Genomic DNA, 27302 nt, shown 5'->3' with positions numbered 1-27302 from the left:
GGGGCCAGCACAGGAGGGCAGGAAGGAAGGAGGGCCGGAAGGAAGGAGGGCCGCGGAGCACCTCTCAGGGGAGAGGGAGCACCTGGCACAAGGAGGAGGGGGGGGGGGGGTGGAAAGAGAACGCAGAGGGGGGGGGACAAAGGGACAGGGGCAACAGGGGAGGGAGAGGAGTCTGGCGGAGAGTGCAGAACAAAAGAGAAGCAAAGAGAAGGGTGAGATAGTGAAGCAGTACAAACATAGGCCTCGGCGGGCATGGGTCAAGGCGAGGAACCAAGAGGGTGCCGCAAACAGCCACTCGAGAGGGCATCAGGGCTAAGGGAGATCCCGGAGCGCACCCACGTGGCGTACACACAGCTGGTGGCCACACTGGGTGCCCCCTGGGCAAAGGGAAACCCCGGAGCGCTGGGGCCCAACCCCATGGTGAGAGCGGCGACCCTGGCCATTTTGCACAGCCCCCTAGCAAAGGGAAACCCCAGAGTGCAGGGGTGCCTCCACCAGGTAAGTATAGGTGATCCCACAGGATCTGGGGGTCAGACACCCCCCACAAGGACTGTTATCTGGAATGTAAGGGGACTCAACGGCCCAATGAAAAGATCCAGAGTCTTCGCCCACCTAGGAAGCCTAAAAGCAGACATAATCTACCTACAAGAGACGCACCTGAGGGAGAAGGACCGACTGCTGGTAAGGAAGGGCTGGGTGGGACAGACGCACCACTCATGCTACGGGACGAGGGGCAATATTAATTAGCAAAAGGACGAGGTTAACAGAAATCAAGACAGTTACGGACCCAGGGGGAAGGTATGTCATGGTCAGCCGTATCCTGGAAGGGGCACTGGTCGTTCTGGTAAATGTGTATGCTCTCTCAACTGGGACGACTCAGAATTCAAAAAGAAGACCATGGCGGAAATCCCCGACCTTGACGCACACCAACTGATTATGGGGGGGGGGGGGGGGGGGGGGTGACTTTCGCTGCGTGCTGGACCCACTGACCGACCTATCAAACCCCAGAACGGGGGGAAATTCTGGCACGGCTAGGGAGCTAGGAACCTTCATGGAACAGATGGGGGTGGTGGACCCATGGCGGTTCCTGCACCCGAGAGAAAAGGCGTTCTCGTTCTTTTCTCAGGTCCACAATGTATGCCGCCACATTGACTTCTTTGCAGTGGGGAAATCGGTGCTTCCAGGGATCAGGGAAACGGACTACTCCGCAAATCGTTATCTCCGGCCACGCTCCACATTATATGGATGTGAGGTTGGAGACAGCCGGGCCCAGCGCCCCACATGGAGTCTGGTCACAGACTTCCTGGCCGACAAGGCTTTCTGCCAAAAAATATTGCAGGCCATAGGTGATTACGTTAGTAACAACCAAAACGGGGAGGTCTCACGTTTTGGGAGGCACTGAAGGCCATGATCAGAGGAGAGATCATAGCCTACAAGGTAAGTAGAGATAGGGAAAAGAGGATGGTCAGGCAACAGCTAGTGGACTCCATTCTGCAAGTCGATAGAAAATACTCCCGAGGCCCCAACCGTAGGGCTGCTGGCAGAGAGGAAAAAGCTGCAAATGGACTTTAACCTGCTATCCACAAGGAAAGCAGGGTACCAATTCCGCCAGACACGGGGGACCCTCTATGAACACGGAGACAAGGCTGGCCGCCTATTGGCTCACCAGCTGAGAAAGCAGGCAGCCACGAGGGAAATAGCGCAGGTTAAGAAAAGCAGAGGCAGACTGGTAACAGAGCCAAAGGAGGTCAATCGGGCATTCGAGACCTTCTACCGGGGACTGTACACCCCCGAGCCCCCCGACAGGGATGCGGGAATGAAACAGTTCCTAGACAGACTGGAACTACCAGCGGTGGGGGAACTGGAAGCACCAATAGACCTGGGAGAAATCATGGAGAGCATCAGCATGCAGGCGGGGAAGGCACCGGGACCCAACGGGTTCCCGGTGGACTTCTACAAAATATTTGCACCAGTCCTGTCCCCACACCTAAGGGACATGTTTGCAGACTCACTGGCAAGGGGCACCCTGCCCCCCACGCTAGCGCAGGCCACAATCTCACTGATACCCAAAAAAGATAAAGACCTTGCAGAACGTGAGTCATAACAGACCCATTTCACTGCTAACGTGGATGCGAAAATACTCGCAAAGGTCCTGGCCAAAAGTCTGCGTACCAGAGGTGGTCGCAGAGGACCAAACGGGCTTTATCAAGGGTAGGCAGCTCACAACGAACATTAGGCGGCTGAATTTGATAATGACCCCCCCCCCCACCCCGGGGAGAGAACACCAGAGGTGATAGTTTCCCTGGATGCAGAAAAGGCCTTGGACAGAGTCGCATGAAGCTACCTCCTCGAGGTACTGGAACGGTTTGGGCTACGAGCGGGATTCACCGCCTGGGTGAGGCTCCTGTACAATGCTCCCAAAGCGAGTGTCCGAACTAACACCACCAGCTCTGAATACTTCCAGCTACAGAGAGAACAAGACAGGGCTGCCCCCACTCTTGTTCGCGCTAGCGATCGAACCCCTGGCGATAGCCCTGCGGGACGCAAAAAGCTGGAAGGGAATCCGGCGAGGAGACAAAGAGCACAGAGTCTCACTCCATGCAGGTGACCTGCTCTGCTACGTCTCGAAGCCACAGGAGGGACTGAAGGTAATACTGCAAATACTGAAAGAGTTTGGAACCTTCTCGGGCTACAAACCTAACCTGAGCAAAAGCGAGACATTCCCAGTGAACCCAAAAGGGGGAGGGACAGAGCTGAAGAGGCTCCCGTTTAAAATGGCCCAGAACAGATTCCATTACCTGGGGATCCAAATAGCCAGAGACTGGACACAAATCCACGAGTGGAACCTGACCAGCCTGGTGGAGGAAGTAAGAAAAGACCTTCAACGGTGGGGCTCACTCCCACTCTCCCTGGCGGGAAGAGTACAGACGATCAAGATTTGTTTCTTTTTTATAAATTTAGAGTACCCAATTCATTTTTTCCAATTAAGGGGCAATTTAGCATAACCAATCCACCTACCCTGCACATCTTTGGGTTGTGGGGGCGAAACAGGGAGAATGTGCAAACTCCACATGGCCAGTGACCCGCCGGGATCGAACCTGGGACCTCGGCGCCGTGAGGCAGCAATGCTAACCACTGCGCCACCGTGCTGCCCTCCAGACGATCAAGATGAACATACAGCCAAGGTTCCTCTTCCTGTTTAGATCCATCACGATCTTCATCCCCAAGGCCTTATTCCAAAACGTAGACAGTCTAATCACGGCGTTTGTATGGGGGGGGGGGGGGGTAAGAACCCGAAAATTCCCAAACCGACACTGCAAAGAGGGAAAGCCACAGGGGGCCTGGCTCTACCAAACCTACAATACTACCACTGGGCAGCGACGGCAGAAAAAGTGAGGGGATGGGTACAAGAACCCGACACAGACAGAGTACAAATGGAGGAGGCATCCGGTAAAGGAACAACCCTCCGGGCCCTGGCCACAGCAGCACGCCCATCCTCCTCAACAAGGTACACAACGAGCCCAGTTGCGGCCATGCTGAGAACGTGGACCCAGTTGAGACTACACTTAGGGATAACCAAAATGTCCCCTATGGCCCCCATCTGCGGCAATCACAGATTCCCCCAGCCATGCTAGATACCACCTTCAAAAAATGGAGGCAGGACGGGGCACACTGACGGTCGGGGTCCTCTACGTAGGGCGCAGATTGGCGACACTGGACAAACTGACGAGGAAGTGGAAACTAGCAAAAGGACAGGAATTGAGACACCTCCAAATAAAGCACTTCCTTCGCAAAGAGACAGTAGGGTACCCCGGGGCCCCAGAAAGCACACTACTAGAGGACCTGATAGCCCGCCCCCCTCCCCCTTCTCGCTGCTTGTGCCTATGTGGGAAAATGTACAGACAGCTACTGGATAGAGCCCAAACATCACTGGACGGGACCTGCTGGCGATCAGCAGCACCACCCAAAGCTGCAGACTGGCTCGCCGACCTCTCGGAATTTCTCCCCCTGGAGAAGATTAAGTAGGCCATTCGAGGGTCAGCGGAAGGCTTCCTGGATACTTGTGGGGGGAAAAAATGAAGAACCAAAGGACTGCGCAACCCTGGGGGAGGGGGGGGGGCAGCAGCAGAATGTACGTACAGTTAGTCAAATGAAGGACAAAACAAACCTCTGTAAAATTAAGCAAATTAGCACAGGCAAGAAAAATGTAATGTATATGAGCAACAACTGTTTATAAATGAGAATAGCCAATAAAAAGATTTTCAAAAAAGGTTTGATTAATTATTAATGGGTGGCGAACATTGCAATGGTGAGGAAATGGGCGGTGGTGGAGGGATCAGTGGGAGGGCAGATGGAGGCGGTGTCGTGTATGGGGATGAGTTTGAGGGCACTGTTGTTGGCACCCCTTCCGTTCCTCCGGGCAGGTACCCGAGTCCAGTGGTGGTTTCGGCGTTGTGGGTGTGGGGCCAGTGTAGGCAACATTTCGGGTTAGAAGGTATGTCGTTGGGTGTGCCAATATATGATAATCATAGATTTGTGCCAGTGGTGAGGTTGAAGGGGTGGTGGCAGATAGGAATAGAGTACTTCAGGGACTTATTTATAGGGGGTACGTTTGCAGGTCTGCAGTAGTTGGAGATGACGTTCAATTTACCAAAATGGAATGGTTTTAGGTACCTACAGGTGAGGGATTTTGAGGAGAGAGATGCCATCCTTCCCGGGGCTGCTGTCTCCAGTGTTGCAGGACAGGTTAAAGGATAACATTGGAGAGGGAAGGGTGTTGGACATCTACATGGAGTTGATACTAGAGGGGGGGCGCTCCGGAAGAGGAGATCCTTCATTAAATGTTTTTAAGATAAAGATAGATAGTTTTTTGAAGAATAAAGGGATTAAGGGTTATGGTGTTCGGGCCAGAAAGTGGAGCGGAGTCCACAAAAGATCAGCCATGATCTCATTGAATGGTGGAGCAGGCTCGAGGGGCCAGATGGCCCACTCCAGCTTCTAGTTCTTATGTTCTTATTAAGAACAAATGGAAGGAGGAGTTGGGTGGGGAGATGCAGGCCGGGACATGGGAAAAGGCCAAGCGGAGGGTGAATATGTCCTCATCGTGCACGAGGTTATAGAGCCATATCATAGAATTTACAGTGCAAAAGGAGGCCATTCGGCCCATCGAGTCTGCACCGGCTCTTGGAAAGAGCATCCTACCCAAGGTCAACACCTCCACCCTATCCCTATAACCCAGTAACCCCACCAAACACTAAGGCAAACACTAAGGGCAATTGTGGACACTAAGGGCAATTTATCATGGCCAATCCACCTAACCTGCACATCTTTGGACTGTGGGCGGAAACCGGAGCACCCGGAGGAAACCCACGCACACACGGGGGAGGATGTGCAGACTCCGCACAGACAGTGACCCAAGCCAGAATCGAACCTGGGACCCTGGAGCTGTGAAACAATTGTGCTATCCACAATGCTACCGTGCTGCCTAGTTTAAGGTAGTGCTCAGAGCCCATATGATGGTTGCACGGATGAGATGGTTCTTTGCAAGGGTGGAGGATAGGTGCAAGGGGGCCATGAATCACGTCCACATGTTCTGGGCGTGTTCAAAGCGGAGGGGTTTCTGGCATGGGTTCTCCGATGTCATGTCCAAGACTCTGGATGTGGGAGTGGCGCCGAGTCTGGAGGTGGCGATATCCGGTGTGTCACCAGACCTGGGAGTCCAGGTAGGAAGTGTAGCCAGCAAATTGCCCGTTGCCTCCCTGATAGCCCGGAGATGGATCTTATTGCGCTGGCAGGACTCTGAGCCACGGAAGGTGGGGGTAGGGGTGAGTGACCTGGCAGAATTCCTGCGTTTGGAAAGGTCAAGTTCGCTTTGCGGGGGTCGGAGGAGCGGTTCACCTGGAGGTGGAAACTGTTCATCGATTTTTTTACAAGGTGAATTGTGGGGTCAGCGGGTTGGGCGAGGGGAGATAAGGGGGAACAAATTAGAAGGCGGGGCATGTAGCGGTGTTTGTTTCGGGGGAGGTTGGGAGCTTGTGGTTTCTGTTCATATTTTGGTCTTCTGATATTTTTATGTATTTCTGTAAAATGCCTTGAATAAAAATATTTTAAAAACCAATACACTTTTAAGTCCAGCAATCTTGGGAGTATCCTCGTCAATAACACCACATTAGAAGAGGATATCGTCCATTGCCTGGTAAAACATTTGGCAGGCTTTGGAGAGACCCTCCAATTTGTCTCAAACCAGGCTGAAATAAGACTAAAGAGCATTATAGTAGAATATTCCCTTAAAAGTAAAACTTACTTTAATGTAATAGAAGTAACTAACAGGTGGAGTTGATTGCAATTGTGTGTCAATTTTCTTTCTAAAAAAAAGTGCAGTGACTGTATTCTTTAATTTGGCCGTCATCACTTGGGAGGAGAAACGGTTTGAACACCCACGCACCATTCGCACTGCGATGCTTTTTGTGACAGATAAGACACTTCAAAAATGAACTGCGTCATTGCATTGATCAGCTTCATCTCTTTTTAAAGAAGAGGCTGCCTTCTTTAAACATTAAATATAATTGACCAGATGACTCACTGGAAAAAGAGTATAATCACTGCCATCATGAATATTGAAAAGAGAAGCAGGGAGTACAACCTGCATCTTGTATAATTTCCAGAATCGCCCTCTCTCTATCTTTCCTCCCGAGAAGTGTTTTTCCTCAGCCATGAGGATGGGGAGGTAACCTGCTCCTGCTGACTGCCATTAACTTTGTGTTTGAGAGAAATGAATAAACAGTCTGAGGCGACTGAACTGCTTCTATTCCTCTTTAGCGGGAAAGCAACTGCACTCCTTTCACTAACATGCATTCAGGCTTTCCAAAAAAACAATTCAACTGGATTACATTCTCCCCTTTAAAATCATAAAGCAAATGCTGATGAACAGTCGCAAACAACATGAGGCTTAACTGATTTAACTACCCATCTCATTTTAATCAATTGATGAACAGACCAGATGATTGAATTGGTAGCAGATGCCAGTCCGCATATCTAGAAAACGTAATTTTCAGATGGGACTTTTCAGCCAGTGAATGCATCGCTAATAAAAAAGTCACATGCACTCAGTATTATGATTGCTTTCAGCTCGTTTTATGATTTAATCATCAGGATATGAATGGAAGGATGCCCCCAGGTTTTCAGATGCAGCCCTGGAGCTGTTGTGAGGAGCAGAAGGGAAACAGTGAGATGATGTTGGATAGGCTGACCAACAAAGCTTGGCTGGGTGCGGCAGGGGAAAATTGTTGACCAATTAATACATCTATACCTGGAAGGCATTGGATTTGCCCTTCTTCCTTTGCTTCTGCCTCACCTTGGCACACCTGCTCAGAGTAGTCGTTTATTTAGCCTGTCTGCCTCCTGTAATTTCAATCTGTTCTGAATGACAATGTTTTGCAGGATAAGAACCCTGGGAAATCTCTACATTGCTAATTAATGAAGACTAATTTAAATATTGTGATTGACAGTACACTTCTTAATTTCATCGTTGTACACAGGATTAATAAATAATAGCAGCACCCAGGAACTCTGGGCAGTCTGGTATGTAATTTATAAAGGTTTATGACTTTCTTGCTTTGTCCTCTATGCCATTTTATATATTTATAAAATGAAGGTTTCCAATGCTTGCTGACTGTCTTCTCAACTTGACATATCACTCTTCAAAGATCTGTATATTCACATCCACAGGCCTCTTGTGCAATTCCATTAAAAATTGACCTTTTTAATTTATATCATCTCTCCTCATTTCTTTTATTACCAAAATCTCAACTGGAAGGTTATAAGATGTCTAATCAAAAGTTATGTTTCATTGGACTATTGTAGGAGGCAGAGGACCAAGAGGTCAGAGGAGTATATCTATTTACCAAATTAGGCAGCATACAAAGAAATGTAGAGGGACAGGTAGTTTTGAGGAAGCAGAGGACTTGGACAGGCTAGGACCGAAGAAGGGGCAGATGAAATACATTGTGGAAAAGTGTGAGGTTGGTAGGAAAAAATAGACACAGACTATTTTCTAAATGGGGAAAGGCTTTGGAAATCTAAAGCACAAAGGGACTTAAGAGTCCTAGCAGGATTCTCTTAAGGTTAACATGCAAGTTTAGTTGGCGGTAAGGAAGGTAAATGCAATGTTAGCATTCATTTCGAGAGTGCTAGAATACAAAAGCAGGGACATACTGGTGAGGCTGATTAAGGCTCTGGTCAGACCCCATTTGGAATATTGAGCCATTTTGGGCCCCGTATCAAAGGAAGGATGAGCTTGCCGTGGAGGGGGCGAAGAGGAGGTTCACAAGAACGATCCCGGGAACTAAGGGCTTGTCCTAGGATGAACGGTTGGGGACTCTGGGTCTGTATTCAATGGAGTTCAGAAGGATGATGGGGGGGATCTCATTGAATACTGAGAGGCCTAGATAGGGTGGATGTGGAGAGGATGTTTCCACTAGTAGGAGAGACTAGAACCCGAGACACAGCCTCCGACTGAAGGGACGACCCTTTAAAACTGAGATGAGGAGGAATTTCTTTAGCCAGAGGGTGGTGAATTTGTGGAACTCTTTACCGCAGAAGGCTGTGGAGGCCAAGTCACTGAGTGTCTTTAAGACAGAGATAGATAGGTTATTTACCCAATTCATTTTTTCCAATTAAGGGGCAATTTCACATGGCCAATCCACCTACCTGCACATCTTTGGTTTGTGGGGGCGAAACCCACGCAAACACGGTGAGAATGTGCAAACTCCAGTGACAGTGACCCAGGGCTGAGATCGAACCTGGGACCTCGGCGCCATGAGGCAGCAGTGTTAAAGACAGATAAAGGAGAATGGAGATGCAAAACATATCAGCCATGATCGAATGGCGGGCCAAACTCAATGGGCCGAATTGCCTAATTCTGCTCCTATATCTTATGGTCCAAGACATCCTGATGGTTCACAACTGTTTTATTGTGAAACTATCATTCAGTACAAATACTAATTTCCACTCTTCCCTTCTGGATCCTTGCCCTGTCCTGAAGCCAACCCTAACTGGGGAAAATACCCAGCTCTTAAGTACAAGCTTCAATGAACATCACCTGCTTTCAACTCTGAATCTTGACCTGGTTTACTTAGGGACCTGTATTCCTAACATTGTCAGGAGTAGCCATGATATGGAAATGGCGGTTGGACTGGGGTGAGCACAGTAAGAAGTCTTACAACACCAGGTTAAAGTCCAACAGGTTGGTTTTGAATCACTAGCTTTCGGAGCACAGCTCCTTCCTCAGGTGATTCACCCGAGGACAGAGCTATGCTCCGAAAGCTAGTGATTCAAAACAAACCTGTTGGACTTTAACCTGGTGTTGTAAGACTTCTTACTGTGTCAGGAGTAGGACAAAGATTTGAAATGGCAAGCTCCCGTGTGATCAAACTCATGCTGTTTCGTAAAGGCTAAAAGTAGAATGAGACCAAGATAATCTTGATTCAAATTGGGAATCCAAACAGGTTTACCAGATCCAAAAGGTGTTAGTTCACTACCTCACACTTCAAATAACAGTTCAAGGGAAATGAATGAAGTGCCAATATTTTCATTTGCAATTTAGACGTCATTTTAAATCACAGATGTCTTCAGAATTTAAGGGAAAAGAATCTACAGCACTGAAATGGAAAAGATTGATGTGGAGATGCCGGTGTTGGACTGGGGTGAGCACAGTAAGAAGTCTTACCTTGAGGAAGGAGCAGTGCTCCGAAAGCTAGTGATTTGAAACAAACCTGTTGGACTTTAACCTGGTGTTGTAAGACTTCTTACTGTGGAAAAGATTGATTTACATTTCTTGCCTTTTTTTTTTTTTAAATTGGAAAACGTGTTGTTAGGTGAATTGAACATTCTGAATTCTCCCTCAGTGTACCTGAACAGACACCGGAGTGTGGCGACGAGGGGATTTTCACAGTAACTTAATTGCAGTGTTTGTTTAAATATAAATTTAGAGTACCCAATTATTTTTTTTCCAATTAAGGGGCAATTTAGCGTGGCCAATTCACCTAACCTGCACATCTTTGGGTTGTGTGGGTGAAACACACGCAGACATGGGGAGAATGTGCAAACTCCACACAGACAGTGACCCAGGGCCAGGATTAGAAATTGGGTCCTCAGCACCATTGTCCCAGTGCTAACCACTGCGCCACATGCCACCCGAGTTGCAGTGTTAATGTAAGCCCACTTGTGACAATAATAAAAGATCAATAAAAGATTAATTTTGCAAGATTCTCTTCAATAGAATCCCTACAGTGCAAGAGGCCGCCATTCGGCCAATCAAGTCTGCACTGATCTTCCAAAAGAACACTCTACTTAGGCCTATCCCCATACATTGATCATAGCCTTGCATATCTTTGGACTGTGGGAGAAAACCAGAGCACCTGGAAGAAAAACACAGGGAAAAAGTGCGAACTTCACACAGTTAGCCAAGGCAATTGAACCTGGGTCTCGGATGCTGTGATGCAGCAGTGCTAACCGCTGTGCCGGGCCATTCATTTAGCAGCAAATGAAATCACGAGTAATTTATGCTGTCAGGTCACTTTGTGGGAAGGCATCATCATTTTTCACGTCCATCTAAAATAGCCAATATAATTTAAACTAGGCTGCAATTCACTGGTAATAATTCAGGAAATGTTTACTGTGCAAGCAGAATTCTCCAACAAAATATATTTCAACAGCGTGAGCATTCTGCACTGTGGGAATTCTATGATCCTAAATTCTATGACCTGCCATATAGTCATCTCATCTACTTGGGTTTTTTTGTGACCTTACAAATGTGAGACTTAATCTTCATATTGCACACTTCCTCATCCTTCATGTATGCCTCAACCCCAGAGTTATTTCAAAGTACTAATTCAGAGCTGGCTGGCACCTCAGGGCAGTTGGTGGTGATGGGGAGGAGAGCTTCTAAAGGAAAGATTTTAAAATGTGGTAAAGCTGTCACTTGAGATTTGGCCTACATTTCATAGATTTACTATCAGATTAAACTGGTACACAGGTCCGTCTATTCACGAGAGATCATGCTATGAAAAGCATACAAGAAGCACACCCATGAAACAGAGCATCAATATCTTACTCATGACTCCTTGAAAAAAAGGAGACACATTTCATCTTGTTGCAAAGCTGATGATTTACATCTTTCTGCACATGGGATTCACAATGAATAATTCCAAAGTATGAAAATAAGTTTAAAAAGACAAAGTGTAGCTTCATTTTGCACATTAGTCTTTGTGGGAAACATGCACCACAGATGGTAGAAACCCTCCCCTCTGCTCTCCTACCCCAACATTGACTTCCATAAAATTAAGTTTGGCAGTAATTCAAATAGGGAAGGCTCCTACAGAGAACTTGAGAAAACAAAGTTACTTCTTGAATTTTTAGTATTTTATTTTGAAAGAAGCATGCCTAACAAAGTTCATGCAACATTAATATACTGATCTAACAAAATATCCCACTCTGAAGCTGTTCCAAAGGTAAAATCATGAAGTGTTCAGTTACACAATAGATAATATGATGAATTCAGGTGTTTATAACATTAAACAAAGAGAAAGGAAATTACATTTCCTTTAACTCAAGCAGATGGTCTTTGCTACATGGCAAAGCAATTATCAGTGGACACAAAGAAGGGGCAAAATAAAAATTGCATCAAATAATAATTCTGAACAAATTTGCTGCCCCACAGCCACCTGGATCTCAACTACATCATGTACCTAGGGTGCCAAGAGCACAAGAATAGCAGCCATCCAACTCCAATGGCCCATTACCCAACATTTGTCTGGCTTCTTAATTTTACTTCCTCTTCTTCACCAAGACTATATCTAGTATAATCCAAATACCCATAGCACCAGACCAGGAATCTGATGAAAAAAAAGCTAAACCAAGTAAGAGTAGGAACAGAGATCTAGTAACATCAGCTCACAACTTCACTGCACCAATTCTACACCCTCTACACCTAATACAATCAGAATTCATCGTCCCATGAGTGAACATGCCCTATTACAAAACAAAGAACATAAATCAACAAGCTGCAAGGTGCATTCAATGAATGATGGGCATGGAGCAGGTTCCCAGAAAAAGAGGCCGTTTCTGGCCAACAGATGGAATTAAACGGTTTTCAGAACACCAGGAACCCACCCAGCAAAAAATGAGAAAACTATCAGGAAATACTTTGATAGATGAAATAAATGAAAGCACGATGCTGCAGTGACCAAAGGGTTTCACAAGTTTGACTGCAGTAGCAAATTATTCAACTGATGGGGAATTTGCAGTGACCAGCCAAGACAAGACTGTAGTTATAACATTCTCTTACTTCTCAGTGTACGTCTTCCCCCATAGCTAAACGTTGGATATTAAAAATTACTGCAAGTATGCACCATAGCAGGCAACAGCCTCAAGTCAACAATCTTGCTGAAATCTGTCACAGTAGACAGTGTTTTGGCAACCATACTCTGGTTGCTATGGTGATGCTTGCATTTCATTTTCACAAACCAGTTTTCTATTCATTAAATGGAGAATCAGGATCTTCAATTTTGTGCGATTTGACAGTTGGATACAAATGAAAGGATTGTGATTAATGTTGAGAATAGTCCAAGTCCTATTTGTTTCGACATGTTTTGCTCACTTTTTATTCAATACTGAAATAAGAAGCCATGATAAGAGTGTGTCCTACCCAGTGCAGATTCTACCATTCCAGATTAATGTGCGTCTGTGTGGGTATATGGCACAAATAACTGTAATCTGTCCTACTGAGTGCAATCAATAATCTACTACAATACTCAGATGCATGCTTTTTAAATATATGCACACAGGGAGACCATCCATTACATTGTTCAAAGGCGGTTGCCAAGACCAGGAGTCGGAGGATTTGGGGCCAAGCTGCAGGAAACAAGCTGAGCATTTTTAATAACATAGGCTGAAACAACCAGCTGGAAATCTGGCACTTGCTGGTTACGGAGGTCACACAAGTCTAAAGAGTTGAAACAAAGTTTATTTGCTACAGAGAAGAGAGGGCAGTTCTGATTCACCTGACAAAAGCTTAGCCTTCTACAACTGTGTTGCACTGTCTTTGGCTTCAGTGCACAAAGTCATTTGCCAAAGCAAGCTAACCAGCTGGACAAGTAAAATTATAGCTTTCTTCTGAACATTTTCACGGTTAGTGCAGAAAATAAACATTTTCAACATTACAAATGATTTTCCCTTCAAATATTTTCTAAGGAAGATTAATTTCAGCAGCGCCTTACTAGAACATCAAAAGACTCAAAAAAGTGGCTTTTTAAAAACCGCAAGGATTAAGAAGTATCCAACTGAAAAAATATGAAACAATTTTGCACATCTTGACAATATTCCTGCAACACGGCATAGACTTAATAAATGTTTTGCCCAAATAAAAATTTTAAACTAGGAATTTTATTTGAACCGGAATACAAAGAACAAAGAAATGTACAGCACAGGAACAGGCCCTTCGGCCCTCCAAGCCCGTGGCGACCATGCTGCCCGACTAAACTACAATCTTCTACACTTCCTGGGTCCGTATCCCTCTATTCCCATCCTATTCATGTATGTGTCAAGATGCCCCTTAAATGTCACTATCGTCCCTGCTTCCACCACCTCCTCCGGGAGTAGCGAGTTCCAGGCACCCACTACCCTCTGCGTAAAAAACTTGCCTCGTACATCTACTCTAAACCTTGCCTCTCTCACCTTAAACCTATGCCCCTTAGTAATTGACCCCTCTACCCCGGGGAAAAGCCTCTGATTGTCCACTCTGTCTATGCCCCTCATAATTTTGTAGACCTTTTATCAGGTCGCCCCTCAACCTCCTTCGTTCAGTGAGAACAAACCGAGTTTATTCAACCGCTCCTCATAGCTAATGCCCTCCATACCAGGCAACATTCTGATAAATCTCTTCTGCACCCTCTCTAAAGCCTCCACATCCTTCTGGTAGTGTGGCGACCAGAATTGAACACTATACTCCAAGTGTGGCCTAACTAAGGTTCTATACAGCTGCAACAGGACTTGCCAATTCTTATACTCAATGCCCCGGCCAATGAAGGCAAGCATGCCGTATTCCTTCTTGACTACCTTCTCCACCTGTGTTGCCCCTTTCAGTGACCTGTGGACCTGTACGCCTAGATCTCTTTGACTTTCAATACTCTTGAGGGTTCTACCATTCACTGTATATTCCCTACCTACATTAGACCTTCCAAAATGCATTACCTCAAATTTGTCCGGATTAAACTCCATCTGCCATCTCTCCGCCCAAGTCTCCAAACAATCTAAATCCTGCTGTATCCTCTGACAGTCCTCATCGCTATCCGCAATTCCACCAACCTTTGTGTCGTCTGCAAACTTACTAATCAGACCAGATACATTTTCCTCCAAATCATTTATATATACTACAAACAGCGAAGGTCCCAGCACTGATCCCTGTGGAACACCACTGGTCACAGCCCTCCAATTAGAAAAGCATCCTTCCATTGCTACTCTCTGCCTTCTATGACCTAGCCAGTTCTGTATCCACCTTGCCAGCTCACCCCTGATCCCGTGTGACTTTTGTGCTAGTCTACCATGAGGGACCTTGTCAAAGGCCTTACTGAAGTCCATATAGACAACATCCACTGCCCTACCTGCATCAATCATCTTAGTGACCTCCTCGAAAAACTCTATCAAGTTAGTGAGACACGACCTCCCCTTCACAAAACCATGCTGCCTCTCACTAATACGTCCATTTGCTTCCAAATGGGAGTAGATCCTGTCTCAAAAAATTCTCTCCAGTAATTTCCCTACCACTGAAGTAAGGCTCACCATTCTCTTCTATTAATCTTTATTTTCTATTGTTTGAGTTATCTGCCAAATATGAAAGGAATGGAATTGCTCTAACCATTTACAATATATTACACATATGTTAATATATTTTTTAAAGTTAAATTTCACTCGTGCACAAAACACTGGAAGGTAGACAGACTGAACAAAGCAAACACCAGAAAGGAGCAAAGTTCAAATCCCAGGTTGAGAGAGAAGGCAGGCCTTGGAATGGCAAAACTGATTGGATTTAAGTTTTAAATGTGTATGTTACAAATTATATTTTCATATCAATTCCTGGGGTTACTGACACTTCTTCAGCGACCATTCGCTAATGAATAGGATTGTCCAGCTAGGACATTCTGTGTTACTGGTCATGGGTTCTTGCTTGGCCGATGAGCCCGATCCTAGAGGCATCTTTGACCGCACACTTGGCAGGTGTTTTCGGGAGGTGGGATCAGTCCTTAAGACTCTAGATCGCTGCAACTACTTTCTTAGGCTCCGTTTGGTTACTGACTACATGACAGACAAAAACTTTCCTGAAAGTACCTGCAGTGAATTGGTTTGGTTCCCTTTCTTCTCCCTGCTTCTTGATTAATAATCACTCTTACTTTGTTTTGTTGGTAGGTTTCTTACATATTCAGCTGTTTTTCTTTGAATATATTTGAATTGCAATTAGGTGAAGGTATAATATAATCAAGAAAATGATACAGCACAGATTGAGACCATTCAGCCCTTCGTGTTTGAGCCAGTTTGTTGAATTAGCTATCCAAGTTAGATAATGTTAGAACTGCAGTCACAATCTGATTGGTCACTTGAAAAATTTACCTCAATTATTTATGCAATCCACTTTTGAAAGTTATCAAATCTGCTTCCACTGCTCTTTCAGGTAGCGCATTTTAAATAAATCGCTGCATTAAAAAAATATCAGCCCCGGTTCATTGACTAATTAAATCTGTGCTGTCTGATTAACAGCCTTCCTTTTAGTGGAAACAGTTTTTCCACATTACCCGGTCAAAATCCTTCATGATTTTGAACATCTCTATAAAATGGCCATTTAACATTCTCTGCCTCATTGGAGAATATCACCTTTAGACCCTCCACATAACTGAAGTCCAGCATTCCAATTCATCTCCTCTGCACCTCTCTTACACCTTGACATGCCTTCTGATATGTGGTGCCCAGAATTGAACACAATACTTCCAACAAGAGCTTAACCAGCGACTAATTAAAATTGTGTTTTATTTACTTGCTACTGTACTCTTTGCCAAGGATTTGGTATGCTTGTTCTGCCAGCAGTCTAAACTTGTTCGGCTTCTTTTCATGAACTATCTATACACTGTCAGGTCTCTCTGCTCCTGCAGCACATTTGAAATGCACCATCTAGTCTAGACTGCCTCGCCACATTCTTCCCATCAAAATGCATTTCTGCATTAAGTTGCATCCACTGCGTTTGTCCTTTTCACCAGTCGATGCTATCCTGAAGTCTGCTACTATCTTCTTCATTGTTCATTACTTTTCCTGAGTTTTTGTCATATACAAACCTTTTAAATTATGCCTCGTATACCAGGTCCAGCGCATTAATATATATCAAAAAAAGCAATTGTCTGAATATAGACTGCGGATGACACCAGTCTATACTTCCCTTCAAAGTGATGAACTGTTCACAATTGCTTTAAGTTTCTTAGCAAATTTACTACCCATGCGGTCACTGCTCATTTAATCTCATTAATTTTTGCTAACAAGTCTATTATGTGGTGCTTTATCAAAAATGTTCCTATTCCTCATGTTCTTAGTGGCAAATAGCATTACTTTAAATTCTTACTCAACGGATAAGAGATAATATGAATACAAGAGTCACCCAGAGAGCTCCTGTAGATATCCTGATGGAGAGCACCTGGAGCATGGAACCAACAGCAAGTTTGTATCGCTCAGATGAATATAGTTGAGCGGAGAAGATCAGTAAGCTACAAACCCCTTAAAAGAGGGGATCATCATATCCAGGAACTCACTGATCACTTACGGAGTAGTAAAACACCACATCATGCATTGCAGAACTTCTAATGAAAATTTGGTTCCATATTTAATACCAAACCATAATGCTTGCACTTGAACATCCTTTCTGCAATGAAAGCTGGTGCTCTGATCAGTAACTGATAAGACTACACAGCAATTATACTTTGTAGCCTTAAATGGACACCAGTAGTTTAAACATCAGAATACCACGTATTTTACAAGAATAATTATCAAACACAAATACAGAGTTTTGGCACAGTATTGCTATTATATAGAGCTTTTACAACACAGGAAAAAAAACACATTTGGTCCAACTCGTCTGTGGTGTTTTATGCTCCCAGGAGGACCGCAGAAACATTTAGGGTATCCTCAAAGTATCCCTGAAGAGGTTAGACACACAAACCCGGCCACAATGGAGAAGCTCATTCAGGAAGGCATAAAATAGGTTGAGAGACTTCCATCAGGAACGTGTACAGGTGAAGTCAAGGGGTTGGAAGGAGCACACAAACCTCCAAGCAACACATCTACCCAACTCTTCAAGCACCACCTACCCCACCTGTGGCAGAGTCTGTGGATCGCACATTGAACTTATCAACCAGCTCGGAATCCATCAAACCAGCTCAGAATCCATTAAACTGGAGGTGAAACAAGTCAGTCTTGATCCGGAAGGACCACCTCACTTTGTCTAAACCTGTCAGCATGTTCTGATATACATGTATTTATCCTGTTTCCCTTAAGTGTCCCCATGCTATTTACCACTATCACAGTAACAGGTTTGACAATTTAATTACTCTGGGTAAAGAAATTTCCCTTACAGATTCCTTACTGGATTTATTAGTGACTCTTATTTGATAGAAATATAATCCTCTCTTCTTGCTCCTTCTTTCTGGTGAAAGGAGTGTTACACATGCACATATCACTTTGTATGGCACATTAAAGGTCAATTTATTCTACTGTTCGCATTTAAAAGCAGAAGCAAAATTCTTCTGCCCTTTTACCAGATATCACACTTGGCACAAATGCAACTTACAAATTACATAGCATCTTTGAAGTAATAAAACATCCCAATATGCTTCACAGGAGCATTATAAACAAAATATAACATCGAGCCACATAAGATGACCAAAAGCTTGGTCAAAGAGGTAGGTTTTAAGGAGCATCTTAAAGGACGAAAATGAGTAGGTTTTAAAGAGTGTCTTAAAGAGGAAGGTGGAGTAGGAGGTGGAGAAATGTAGGGAAGGAATTCCAGAGCTCAGACACCTGAAGGTATGGCCACCAAAAGTTGGAACAATTAAAATCAGGAGTGCTCAAGGGGCCAGAATTAGAGGAAGTTATCTGAAGGTTGTGGGGCTGGAGGTGGTGATTACAGAGGTTAGAAAGGGCAAGAGCATGGAGCGAGGATGAGAATTTTAAAATTAACAAGTTTCTTGAGATTTACAGTAAGAGATACAATCTATTGACTACAATTATGCACATGGATTGTAAGTAAAGGTGAAACAATAACCTGTGCCAGTACCAAATAAGCACAGGACCTTGAATAATGAGCTTCATGCATTCATATGTTTTTTCCCCCCTGTAGGTGCATATTTTGTTCTGATATGTACACTTAAAAAAATATAAATAAACAACATAAATAAAACATACCTCCAGTGCAACAGCAGCAATGTCCTGGTCATAGTGCGCCAATTTATTGGGGAAATATGTCATGTTATATGGCAAACCTTCACACCGGTGGATGGTAATAGGTTCACAGGTAAAAAGACTGTGACCCTGGGTCAAACGTACCACCAGCAAGACTAACGAATAAACAAAGATGTGTGTTGAATCTTTCATTGTGGGACTGTAATTGAAGAACTGAGATTACAGTACTATTGACACACTGATCCAACTCCAAGTCTCAAGAACAGTAGCAGTCATTATCCATTCTTGATGGTGGATCACATTCTTTATTCTGCTGGTTGGTTGCATTCAGAGGACTTATTTTAAAGCAAACTGTTTTGCATCACCACACTGCTTTTGAAGTAACAAAATTCCAAATGTTCACCGAACTTAAACTGAATCCTGGAAACAGAACATTTGAAGTTAGGGCACGTGAAGACATTTTCATTCTGCATATCAGTAGCACAGTTCATCATTTACTAATGAACACAGATATCACTTCTAAATAAAGTGTTCACATATGAAATTGTTTCTGTGAAGGAAATGTTTTAACAGAACTACAACTCATATGTGTAATGAATACAGAATAGGATTTGATTCCGTGCCAGGAAAGTAACTTCAGAATGAATAAAGTTAATAAAAGGTACATTTTAAACAATGCAAATGATTTACCCAAAGGAGAAATGCATGGAATCAATTTCCAGATAGATAGTGGGGTAAAAAAGCATTTTGCTACTAGAAAATGCAGCTCGTGTGCGGGAGTTTTAAACACTTTTTTAGGGCGAGCATCAGCGAACTGGACAGTTTTTTTCGCACGATTTTATTTGTTGACGTGTATTCTTAAAACAGCAGTGACCTTTTCTTTCAAGGGAAGCGTTTGATGTTGACTTTTTTAATAAAGGAACGATGCCCAGTGTGAACCCTCAGTATTTCTTCACACTTCAAAGCTCACCCACAATTTCTTCAAACACACGAAATAAATGATTAGCAAAACAGAGAGAGAGAGAGAGAGAGACGGGGGGGGGGGGAACAAAAGTTTTCATTTTATTTTCCTCTGTCTTCCATTTAACCGACCAGGAGGAAGCAGCAAGGTATTTGCAAACCCGAAGCATTCCTAAACTTTTCTGGTAGTATAAATTGGGGGGGGGGGGGGGGGAGGAGGAGAAGCTGTATATCCCCTCACTCACTCCCAATATTGTTCAGAAAGTTGAGAGAAAGGGGGTGGGGGAAAAAAAGAGAGTCTAACCACCATATCCCGTCTTGTGAACACCATGAGGCTCCACTTTATTACCGAGCCCTTCAGCGACGCTGCGCCCTCCTGAAGCGGCTCAGCAGTGCACAGCCGAACGGGCATTATTTACTCTGCTCGACTTCGCCCGCCGCCGCCTTCCCGAGGCGAGGGCCGCCTTACTGATCCAAACAAACGCGCCCCAGCAAACAAACATTAACCCCCACCTTGGGCTCAGCAACGCCATCGTCGACCACCTCTCTCTCACCCACCCACCAACCAACAAACAAACAAACCCTCCGGGAAGGGAAGCGCAGCTCCGCCCACTCGCCCGGGCCTCGGCCTGGCAGCACGAGGACAGAGTGAGGTGGGTGCGAGTGGCACCGCTCACCTGGTCGCTCACCTGTTGTTGTCGCTACTGTTAAATGGCCGACCCTCGAGCTCCTCTCGCGGCCGGGATCGGAGCTCCGCCCTCCTCTCCCCCACTCTTCCAGGAAGAGATCGACACAAACCTGCAAGCAATGCTGCGCTCCAGCGCTGACACCGTGTGAACGGTCTGGAGTGCTACCAGCAACCCGGCCTGCATTATAGTGTGTGCAAAACGGGTGGGTGGGGTAATGTATCTTATCCCAAGCCCGTGAGCTGCTCTGTTAATTTACGGGAGAGGCCAATTTCAGCAAACAAAAACTGAAAATTCTCCATACTGTAACCCTGGCAAGCTGCAACATACCACATAACAGACCACGTTGCAATCTTAGCATTACCCCCCCCCCCCCCCCCCCCCCCCCCCCCCCCCCCCCCCCCCCCCCCCCCCCCCTCTCCTCTGGAACTTATGTGGTCTCTCAAAAGGACACAACTGGACAAAAGCTCACAGGCTATCAATAGTCTGCAGGGTGAAGTCAAGCGTACAGCAATGTTACTTGCAATCAGATACTCCTCACAAAACATGTCACTTGTCTTACAGCCTGTGCAGTTTAAGGAACGTTTGAACGGTTGCCTTACAAACTCTCGGCTCAAACCTGTGCTCTTCCTTGAGGCCCGCCCTGCAGAAATTGGTGCAGCTATTTGATGGAGAGCAGAGCACATTTCACTCTTTAAAGCAAATTACCGCGGATGTTTGGAATCTGGGGCGGTCATTCTCCGACCCCCCCCCCCCCGCCGGGTCGGAGAATGGCCGTTGGCCGCCGTGAATCCCGCCCCCGCCCCCGCCGAAGTCTCCGAAGGGAGAAAAGTCGGTGGGGCGTAATGGCGCCGCTGCCGGCGGAGAATGTCACGGGTCTGCGCAAGGCAGCCGATTTTCGGCCTGCCGATATTCTCCCTTCCGGATGGGCCGAAGTCCCGTCGACGTGATGACCGTTCACGTCGACGTCAATCAAACCTCCTTTTCATCGGCGTGACCCGGTGCTCCAGGCTCACGCCGACCAGCGAGGAGGTGAGTGACTGCCTGGGGGGTTGGCTCCTGGGCAGGAAATGGCGTGGCCGCAGACTGATTGCGTGAGGAAGAGTGTGTCTCGGCTTGTGTGTGTGTGCGGCGGGGGGGGGGGGGGTGGTTAGAGTAGGCTGGGCTCCGGGGGAGTGCCGGGAGGGGGTCCGTGCCGGGGTGGAGGTTGGGGGTTGGGGGGGTCCGTGCGGGGTGAGGTTGGGGGAGGGGGGTCCGTGCTGGGGTGGAGGTTGGGGGTTGGGGGGGTCTGTGCTGGGGTGGAGGTTGGGGAGGGGGTCCGTGCCGGGGTGGAGGTTTGGGGGGGGGGTCCGTGCTGGGGTGGAGGTTGGGGGGGTCCGTGCCGGGGTGGAGGTTGGGGGTTGGGGGGGTCCGTGCCGGGGTGGAGGTTGGGGAGGGGGGTCCGTGCTGGGGTGGAGGTTGGGGGTTGGGGGGGGGTCTGTGCTGGGGTGGAGGTTGGGGAGGGGGTCCGTGCCGGGGTGGAGGTTGGGGGGGGGGGTCCGTGCTGGGGGTGGAGGTTGGGGGGGTCCGTGCCGGGGTGGAGGTTGGGGAGGGGGTCCGTGCCGGGGTGGAGGTTGGGGGGGGGGTCCGTGCCGGGGTGGAGGTGGGGGGAGGGTCCCGTGCTGGGGTGGAGGTTGGGGGTTGGGGGGGGGGGGTCTGTGCTGGGTGGAGGTTGGGGAGGGGGGTCCATGCCGGGGTGGAGGTTGGGGGGGGTCCGTGCTGGGTGGAGGTTGGGGGTTGGGGAGGGGGTCCGTGCCGGGGTGGAGGTTGGGGGGGGGTCCGTGCTGGGGTGGAGGTTGGGGGTTGGGGGGGGTCCGTGCTGGGGTGGAGGTTGGGGAGGGGGTCCGTGCCGGGGGTGGAGGTTGGGGGGGGGGTCCGTGCTGGGGTGGAGGTTGGGGAGGGGGTCCGTGCCGGGGTGGAGGTTGGGGGGGGGGGTCCGTGCCGGGGTGGAGGTTGGGGGTTGGGAGGGGGTCCGTGCCGGGGGTGGGTGATGAGGAGGGCAAATGAGTTGGTCCACCTGGCCAGGTGCCAGCCTCCAACAGTTGGACCCATGGCGGTCCATGCCACCTGGGCTGGGGGAGGAGGGGATATGGGCAATGAATGACATGTCGTCGTTCCCCTCCCCCCCCCCCCCCCCACCAGGCTGTCATGTTTTCAGACCATCCAGTGATGTTGGCCGCCGTGGTGGCAGCCGCTCATGTCTATGTTGCCCTGGATGAGGAGGAGGAGGAGCGTGCCCAGAGAGGCGGCGCAGGCCTGCCGCAGAGGGGCAGGCGGCAGCCGCCCAGGCTGGAGGGACACCTGACCGACAGGACGAGGAGGGGGAGGAGGACGTTGCGGCCCCCACGGCAACGGAGGCACCCGAGGGCGCCCCGTGTGTACCGGCCCCGGGCAGTCATACCAGGACCTCACGGACCGGGGAATGCAGGAGGAGACTCCGGATGAGCCGGGAAACCGTGGCACACATCTGCCACCTGCTGGCACACCTGTCACCGCGTGGCACTGGCGGGGGGACACCCTCTCCCCGTGTCCGTCAAGGTTACGGTGGCCCTGAACTTTTATGCAACGGGGTCATTCCAGGCACCGAGTGGGGACCTGTCCGGCATATCGCAGACATCGGTGCATCCGGGCAGTGACAGATGCCCTTTATGCCATGGCGCACCGCTACATCCGCTTCCCCGTGGACCGGGCCAGCCAAGATGCCGGGCCGTGGGCTTCTCTGCCGTTGCCGGGTTCCCCATGGTCCAGGGCGCGATCGATGGGATGCACGTCGCCGTGCGGCCACCTGCAGAGAACAGGGCCGTGTTCACTAATAGGAAGGGGACCTATTCAATGAACGTACAGGTGGTCTGCGACCACCGCATGATGATCCTGCACGTCTGCGCCGTCACCCAGGCAGTGTACACGACTCATTCGTGTTGTCGCGGTCATCCATCCCCGGCATGTACGAGGGACGCCATCCCCGGCTGAGGGGCTGGTTGCTGGGCGACAGGGGCTACCCATTGCGATCGTGGCTGATGACGCCTATACGGAGGCCACGCAATGAGGCGGAGAACCGCTACAATGATGCCCATGTAGCGACAAGGGGAGTGATCGAGGAGGTGCTTTGGCGTGCTGAAGATGCGTTTCAGGTGCCTGGACCTCTCTGGGGGCGCCCTCCAGTATCGGTCAGATAGGGTCGGCCGCATCATTGTGGTGTGCTGCGTCCTGCACACATAGCCCAGCAGAGGGGCGATGTGCCGCAGGCAGAGGAGGGCGGAGTGGAGGAGCAGCAGGAAGAGGCCCAGTCCTCCCCAGATGAGGGGGATGGGGCAATGGTCAGGGCAGACGGGGTAGACACAGGCGGGTGGCTGTCCACCGTTACCGCTGGCCCAGCGGGCACGGGACAGACTGATAGACGCCCGCTTCACTGACTAGATGGGCGTGGGAATTGGGTAGTATGGCCACAGACCGCACACCATGACAACAGCCGACCACCCCACCCCCCACCCATCCACCCACCCAGCACCCTCACCCCCCTCCCCAACCCCACACACCCCACCCGCATGCACACCACCCCCCCACCCCCAATTGCCGATCCACCGGGCGGCACAACGGGCCGGGCTCACCCAGTTGCGGGTGGACGCGTGTCTATCGCAGGCCATGGAGGATGATGACAACCCGCCTCCGATGAGCTCCTGGCTCTACATCATTGGACTATGTCTGACCCATGGCCACAGTACCACCATCCACCCGGACCATCCCTGCATGCGGCTGTGACACTGCAGCGCACGGTCCCGTCCTCTGCCCGGGGGATGTTGATGGCGGCCCAGGGGGGAAGGGGGCAGACTCACCTGGGGCTGAGGTAAGACCACCCGTCACACACACACTTGCGCTCAACGTACATGACACGCCCGCACACTTTGGACAGAGCACAAAGGCAGCTTCGGTAGGTGTAACATTGACTTTAATAACCAAAGGAGTTCATGCACGTGCCCTAGCCCCTAAAACTCATCTGTGCCCTGCACCCGTGCCAACTTACTCAGTGTCTAATTGTTTGGCCTTACGGGCCCTTTGACTACGTCTCCGTGGTTCCCCAGACGGTACAGCAGAACTGGAGGTGGACTCCTGTGATTCCTGCCTCTGACACTGGATCCCTTTGGCGGCCGTTTCCTGGGGCGTCCTGGCCTCGATGGGCCAGGCTGCGGCCCGGGCGACTGGGGATGGCGAGCTGCCAGCCTGTCCTGCCCATTGCCCACCCGATGCACCTGGGACGGAAGGGGGGGGAGTCCGAGGTGTCGCGGTGTACCGGGACCTCCCCTACAGAGGGAGCCGGGACGGACCACACCACCTCCTCCTCCCTCGGGATGCCCCGATGGCCCCCAGGCCTCTACATGGGTGGGGGATGCGAACGGACTGGCCATCCGACGCGCCCCCGACATCTGGCGCTGCCAGTCCTGGAGGCCCGTGCTGGTATCGACAAGGGGTCTGCAGGTTTGCAGCCATGGAGCCCAGGGGGGGTTGTCGAACCCTGTCTGCGACAGTGCGACGCCAGCTCGCACATGGCCACTGGCGCCGATGCCCTCAGCGATGGCCTGCTGAGACTGGGCCATGGCCTGCAGAGACTGGGCCATGGCCTGCAGAGACTGGGCTATGGCCCTGCTGAGACTGGGCCATGGCCTGCTGAGACTGGGCCATGGCCTGCAGAGACTGGGCCATGGCCTGCAGAGACTGGGCCATGGCCTGCAGAGACTGGGCTATGGCCTGCTGAGACTGGGCCATGGCCTGGCTGAGACTGGGCCATGGCCTGCTGAGACTGGGCCATGGCCTGCTGAGACTGGGCTATGGCATTGAGCGCCTCTGCCATCTGGCGCTGGCACTGGCTCATGGCCTCCTGTGAGAGGGCAGCCATTTCCTGGGCCACAGACGCCGCCTGCACGGAAGGCCCCAGGCCTCGCAAACCGTTCCCCATGTCTGACACCGTCGCACCCATTGCCTCCACCGTGGACGCCACCCGTGCGGTTGTCAGCCTGGGTGGCACGCATGACCGGGACCACTCCCAGCTCCTGGACGCGGGTGGACTCCTCCACCTGCGACCGCAGCCGCCGCAAGCCACCCGTCACCCTATTCGCTCGTCTCCGTGTCGGTGGTTGCATCGGACCTATGTGTGGGTGTGGTAACTGCAGGAACCCGGGATCCATCTGGGCGGCAGATGTTCGCTTGGCCTGGGCTGCCCTCCGACCGCCCGGTCCCTCTGCTGCTCCTACCTCCACCTGCTGTACCGGGACGGCTGTGTTGTGCGCACCAGTGAGTGTACCAGACGCCTCATCACTAAAGTGCCCAACCGTGGTGAGTGTTTCTGCGATGGTGGAGGGTGTTGGTGACAGCAGTGGCGTTGTGTCGTGCTCTTCGTCCCACTCTGAGTCCATGGCACTTTGGGGTGGGGGTTCGTCTCCACCCATCCACTCTGAGTCACTGTCCGGTATTTCGTCTTCCCGGGTAGGGGTGTCCTGGGTAGTGCTGTCCCGGGTAGTGCTGTCCCGGGTAGTGCTGTCCCGGGTAGGGGTGTCCTGGGTAGTGGTGTCCCGGGTAGGGGTGTCCTGGATAGTGGTGTCCTGGCTCGGATGTGACGGGGGCCTGTGGCTGCCCCCCTCATCGCTGGGTGGTCGCTCCCGCACGTGACGGGGGTGTCGTCTCCCTGTTGCTCCAGGTCTCTCCGTCTCCCGTGGTGTGCGAGGGGTATCCTGCGGGCGTCGCATGCTGGAGGGTCCGGGTCTCTCCGTCCCCCGTGGTCTCCGAGTGGCATCCTGCGGGCGTCGCATGCTGGAGGGGGCGGGTCTCTCCGTCTCCTGTGGTCTCCGAGGGGCATCCTGCGGGCGGTCTGCATCTGCGGGGATGGGTGCATGGACGTTTGGTCCTGCGATACACAATGAAGCATGCATGGTTAGACATCAGGCAGTGATCAGGTGATACGGGGGAGGGGGATATAGGGGAGGGGGGAATATGGCGACGGGCTGTTGGTGGCTCACTTGCTCGTGGGGCCCCCGACCTCTGCATCAGCAACCTCCCGGTCCTCAGGTCCGCCAGCCAGTTCCAGGGCCCTTTCCTCGTGTACGGTCAGTGGCGTCTCATCAGCGGGCCCTCCTCCAGTCCTCACATGCTCCCTATTGTTGTGTGCGCGCTTCTCCTGTGGGGGGGGGGGGTGGTGGCAGGGGTAAAAGGCAACAGTGTTAGGCAGGTATATGAATGCACGCCATCGGTTGCGCGTGCATTGCAGAGGTTAAGGTTAGGGCTGGATTCACTTGGGGATATGGGGGATATGGGGGAGGGAGGATATGGGGGAGGGGGGATATGGGGGAGGGGGATATGGGGGAGGGGGGGATATGGGGGAGGGGGGGATATGGGGGAGGGGGGATATGGGGGAGGGGGGATATGGGGGAGGGGGGATATGGGGGAGGGGGGATATGGGGGAGGGGGGGATATGGGGGATATGGGGAGGGGGGGATATGGGGGAGGGGGGATATGGGGGAGGGGGGATATGGGGGAGGGGGGATATGGGGGAGGGGGGATATGGGGAGGGGGTATTGGGGGAGAGGGGATATGGGGGAGGGGGGGTATGGGGGAGGGGGGATATGGGGGAGGGGGGATATGGGGGAGGGGGGATATGGGGGAGGGGGGATATGGGGGAGGGGGGGATATGGGGGAGGGTGGATATGGGGGAGGTGGGATATGGGGGAGGGGGGATATGGGGGAGGGGGGGATATGGGGGAGGGGGGGATATGGGGGAGGCTCACCCTGCCTGCTCTGACGAGGTCGTTCACCTTCTTGTGGCACTGGGTGCCTGTCCGTGGTGTTAGGGCCACAGCGGTGATGGCCTCTGCCACCTCCCTCCACAGACGCCGGCTGTGGCGTGGGGCAACTCTGCGGCCGTGCCCGGGATACAGGGCGTCCCTCCTCTGCTCCACCGCGTCCAGGAGCGTCTCCACATCGCGTGACTCGAACCTCGGGGCTGAGCGACGGCCAGCCATCAAGTCGGGTGTTGCGGTCGGCTGTTCCGGTCGGGTGGGGGGGAGCTGCGCGGCTTTATGAGCCGTCACGCCGTGCAGCGCGTATGACGCTGCACGGCGTGCACCACTGCGCAAGCGC

The 27302-nt window shown here is 50.2% G+C and overlaps 1 protein-coding gene across 2 annotated transcripts in view; it reads right to left on the bottom strand.

The window, feature by feature from the left end:
• Positions 1 to 20195, bottom strand: part of LOC140385246 (collagen triple helix repeat-containing protein 1-like) — a 145440-nt gene extending 125245 nt beyond the window's left edge. Inside the window, exons 1-2 of one of the 2 annotated variants that reach the window (XM_072467173.1) lie at positions 20142 to 20195; positions 18496 to 18912 (exon numbers count right to left, since the gene is read on the bottom strand). In XM_072467173.1, the coding sequence (XP_072323274.1) occupies positions 18496 to 18684 (189 nt within the window). In that variant the 5' untranslated portion in view covers positions 18685 to 18912; positions 20142 to 20195. Of the gene's footprint in view, positions 1 to 18495; positions 18913 to 19965; positions 20119 to 20141 lie in introns of those variants that run through there. The other variant, XM_072467172.1, reaches the window with a different exon arrangement.
• Between the last annotated feature and the right edge of the window lie 7107 nt (positions 20196 to 27302).

This window comes from Scyliorhinus torazame, chromosome 11 (assembly GCF_047496885.1).
Source record: "Scyliorhinus torazame isolate Kashiwa2021f chromosome 11, sScyTor2.1, whole genome shotgun sequence".
In the NCBI taxonomy this organism is placed as follows: domain Eukaryota; kingdom Metazoa; phylum Chordata; class Chondrichthyes; order Carcharhiniformes; family Scyliorhinidae; genus Scyliorhinus; species Scyliorhinus torazame.
This window is presented reverse-complemented; position numbering and strand designations above follow the sequence as displayed.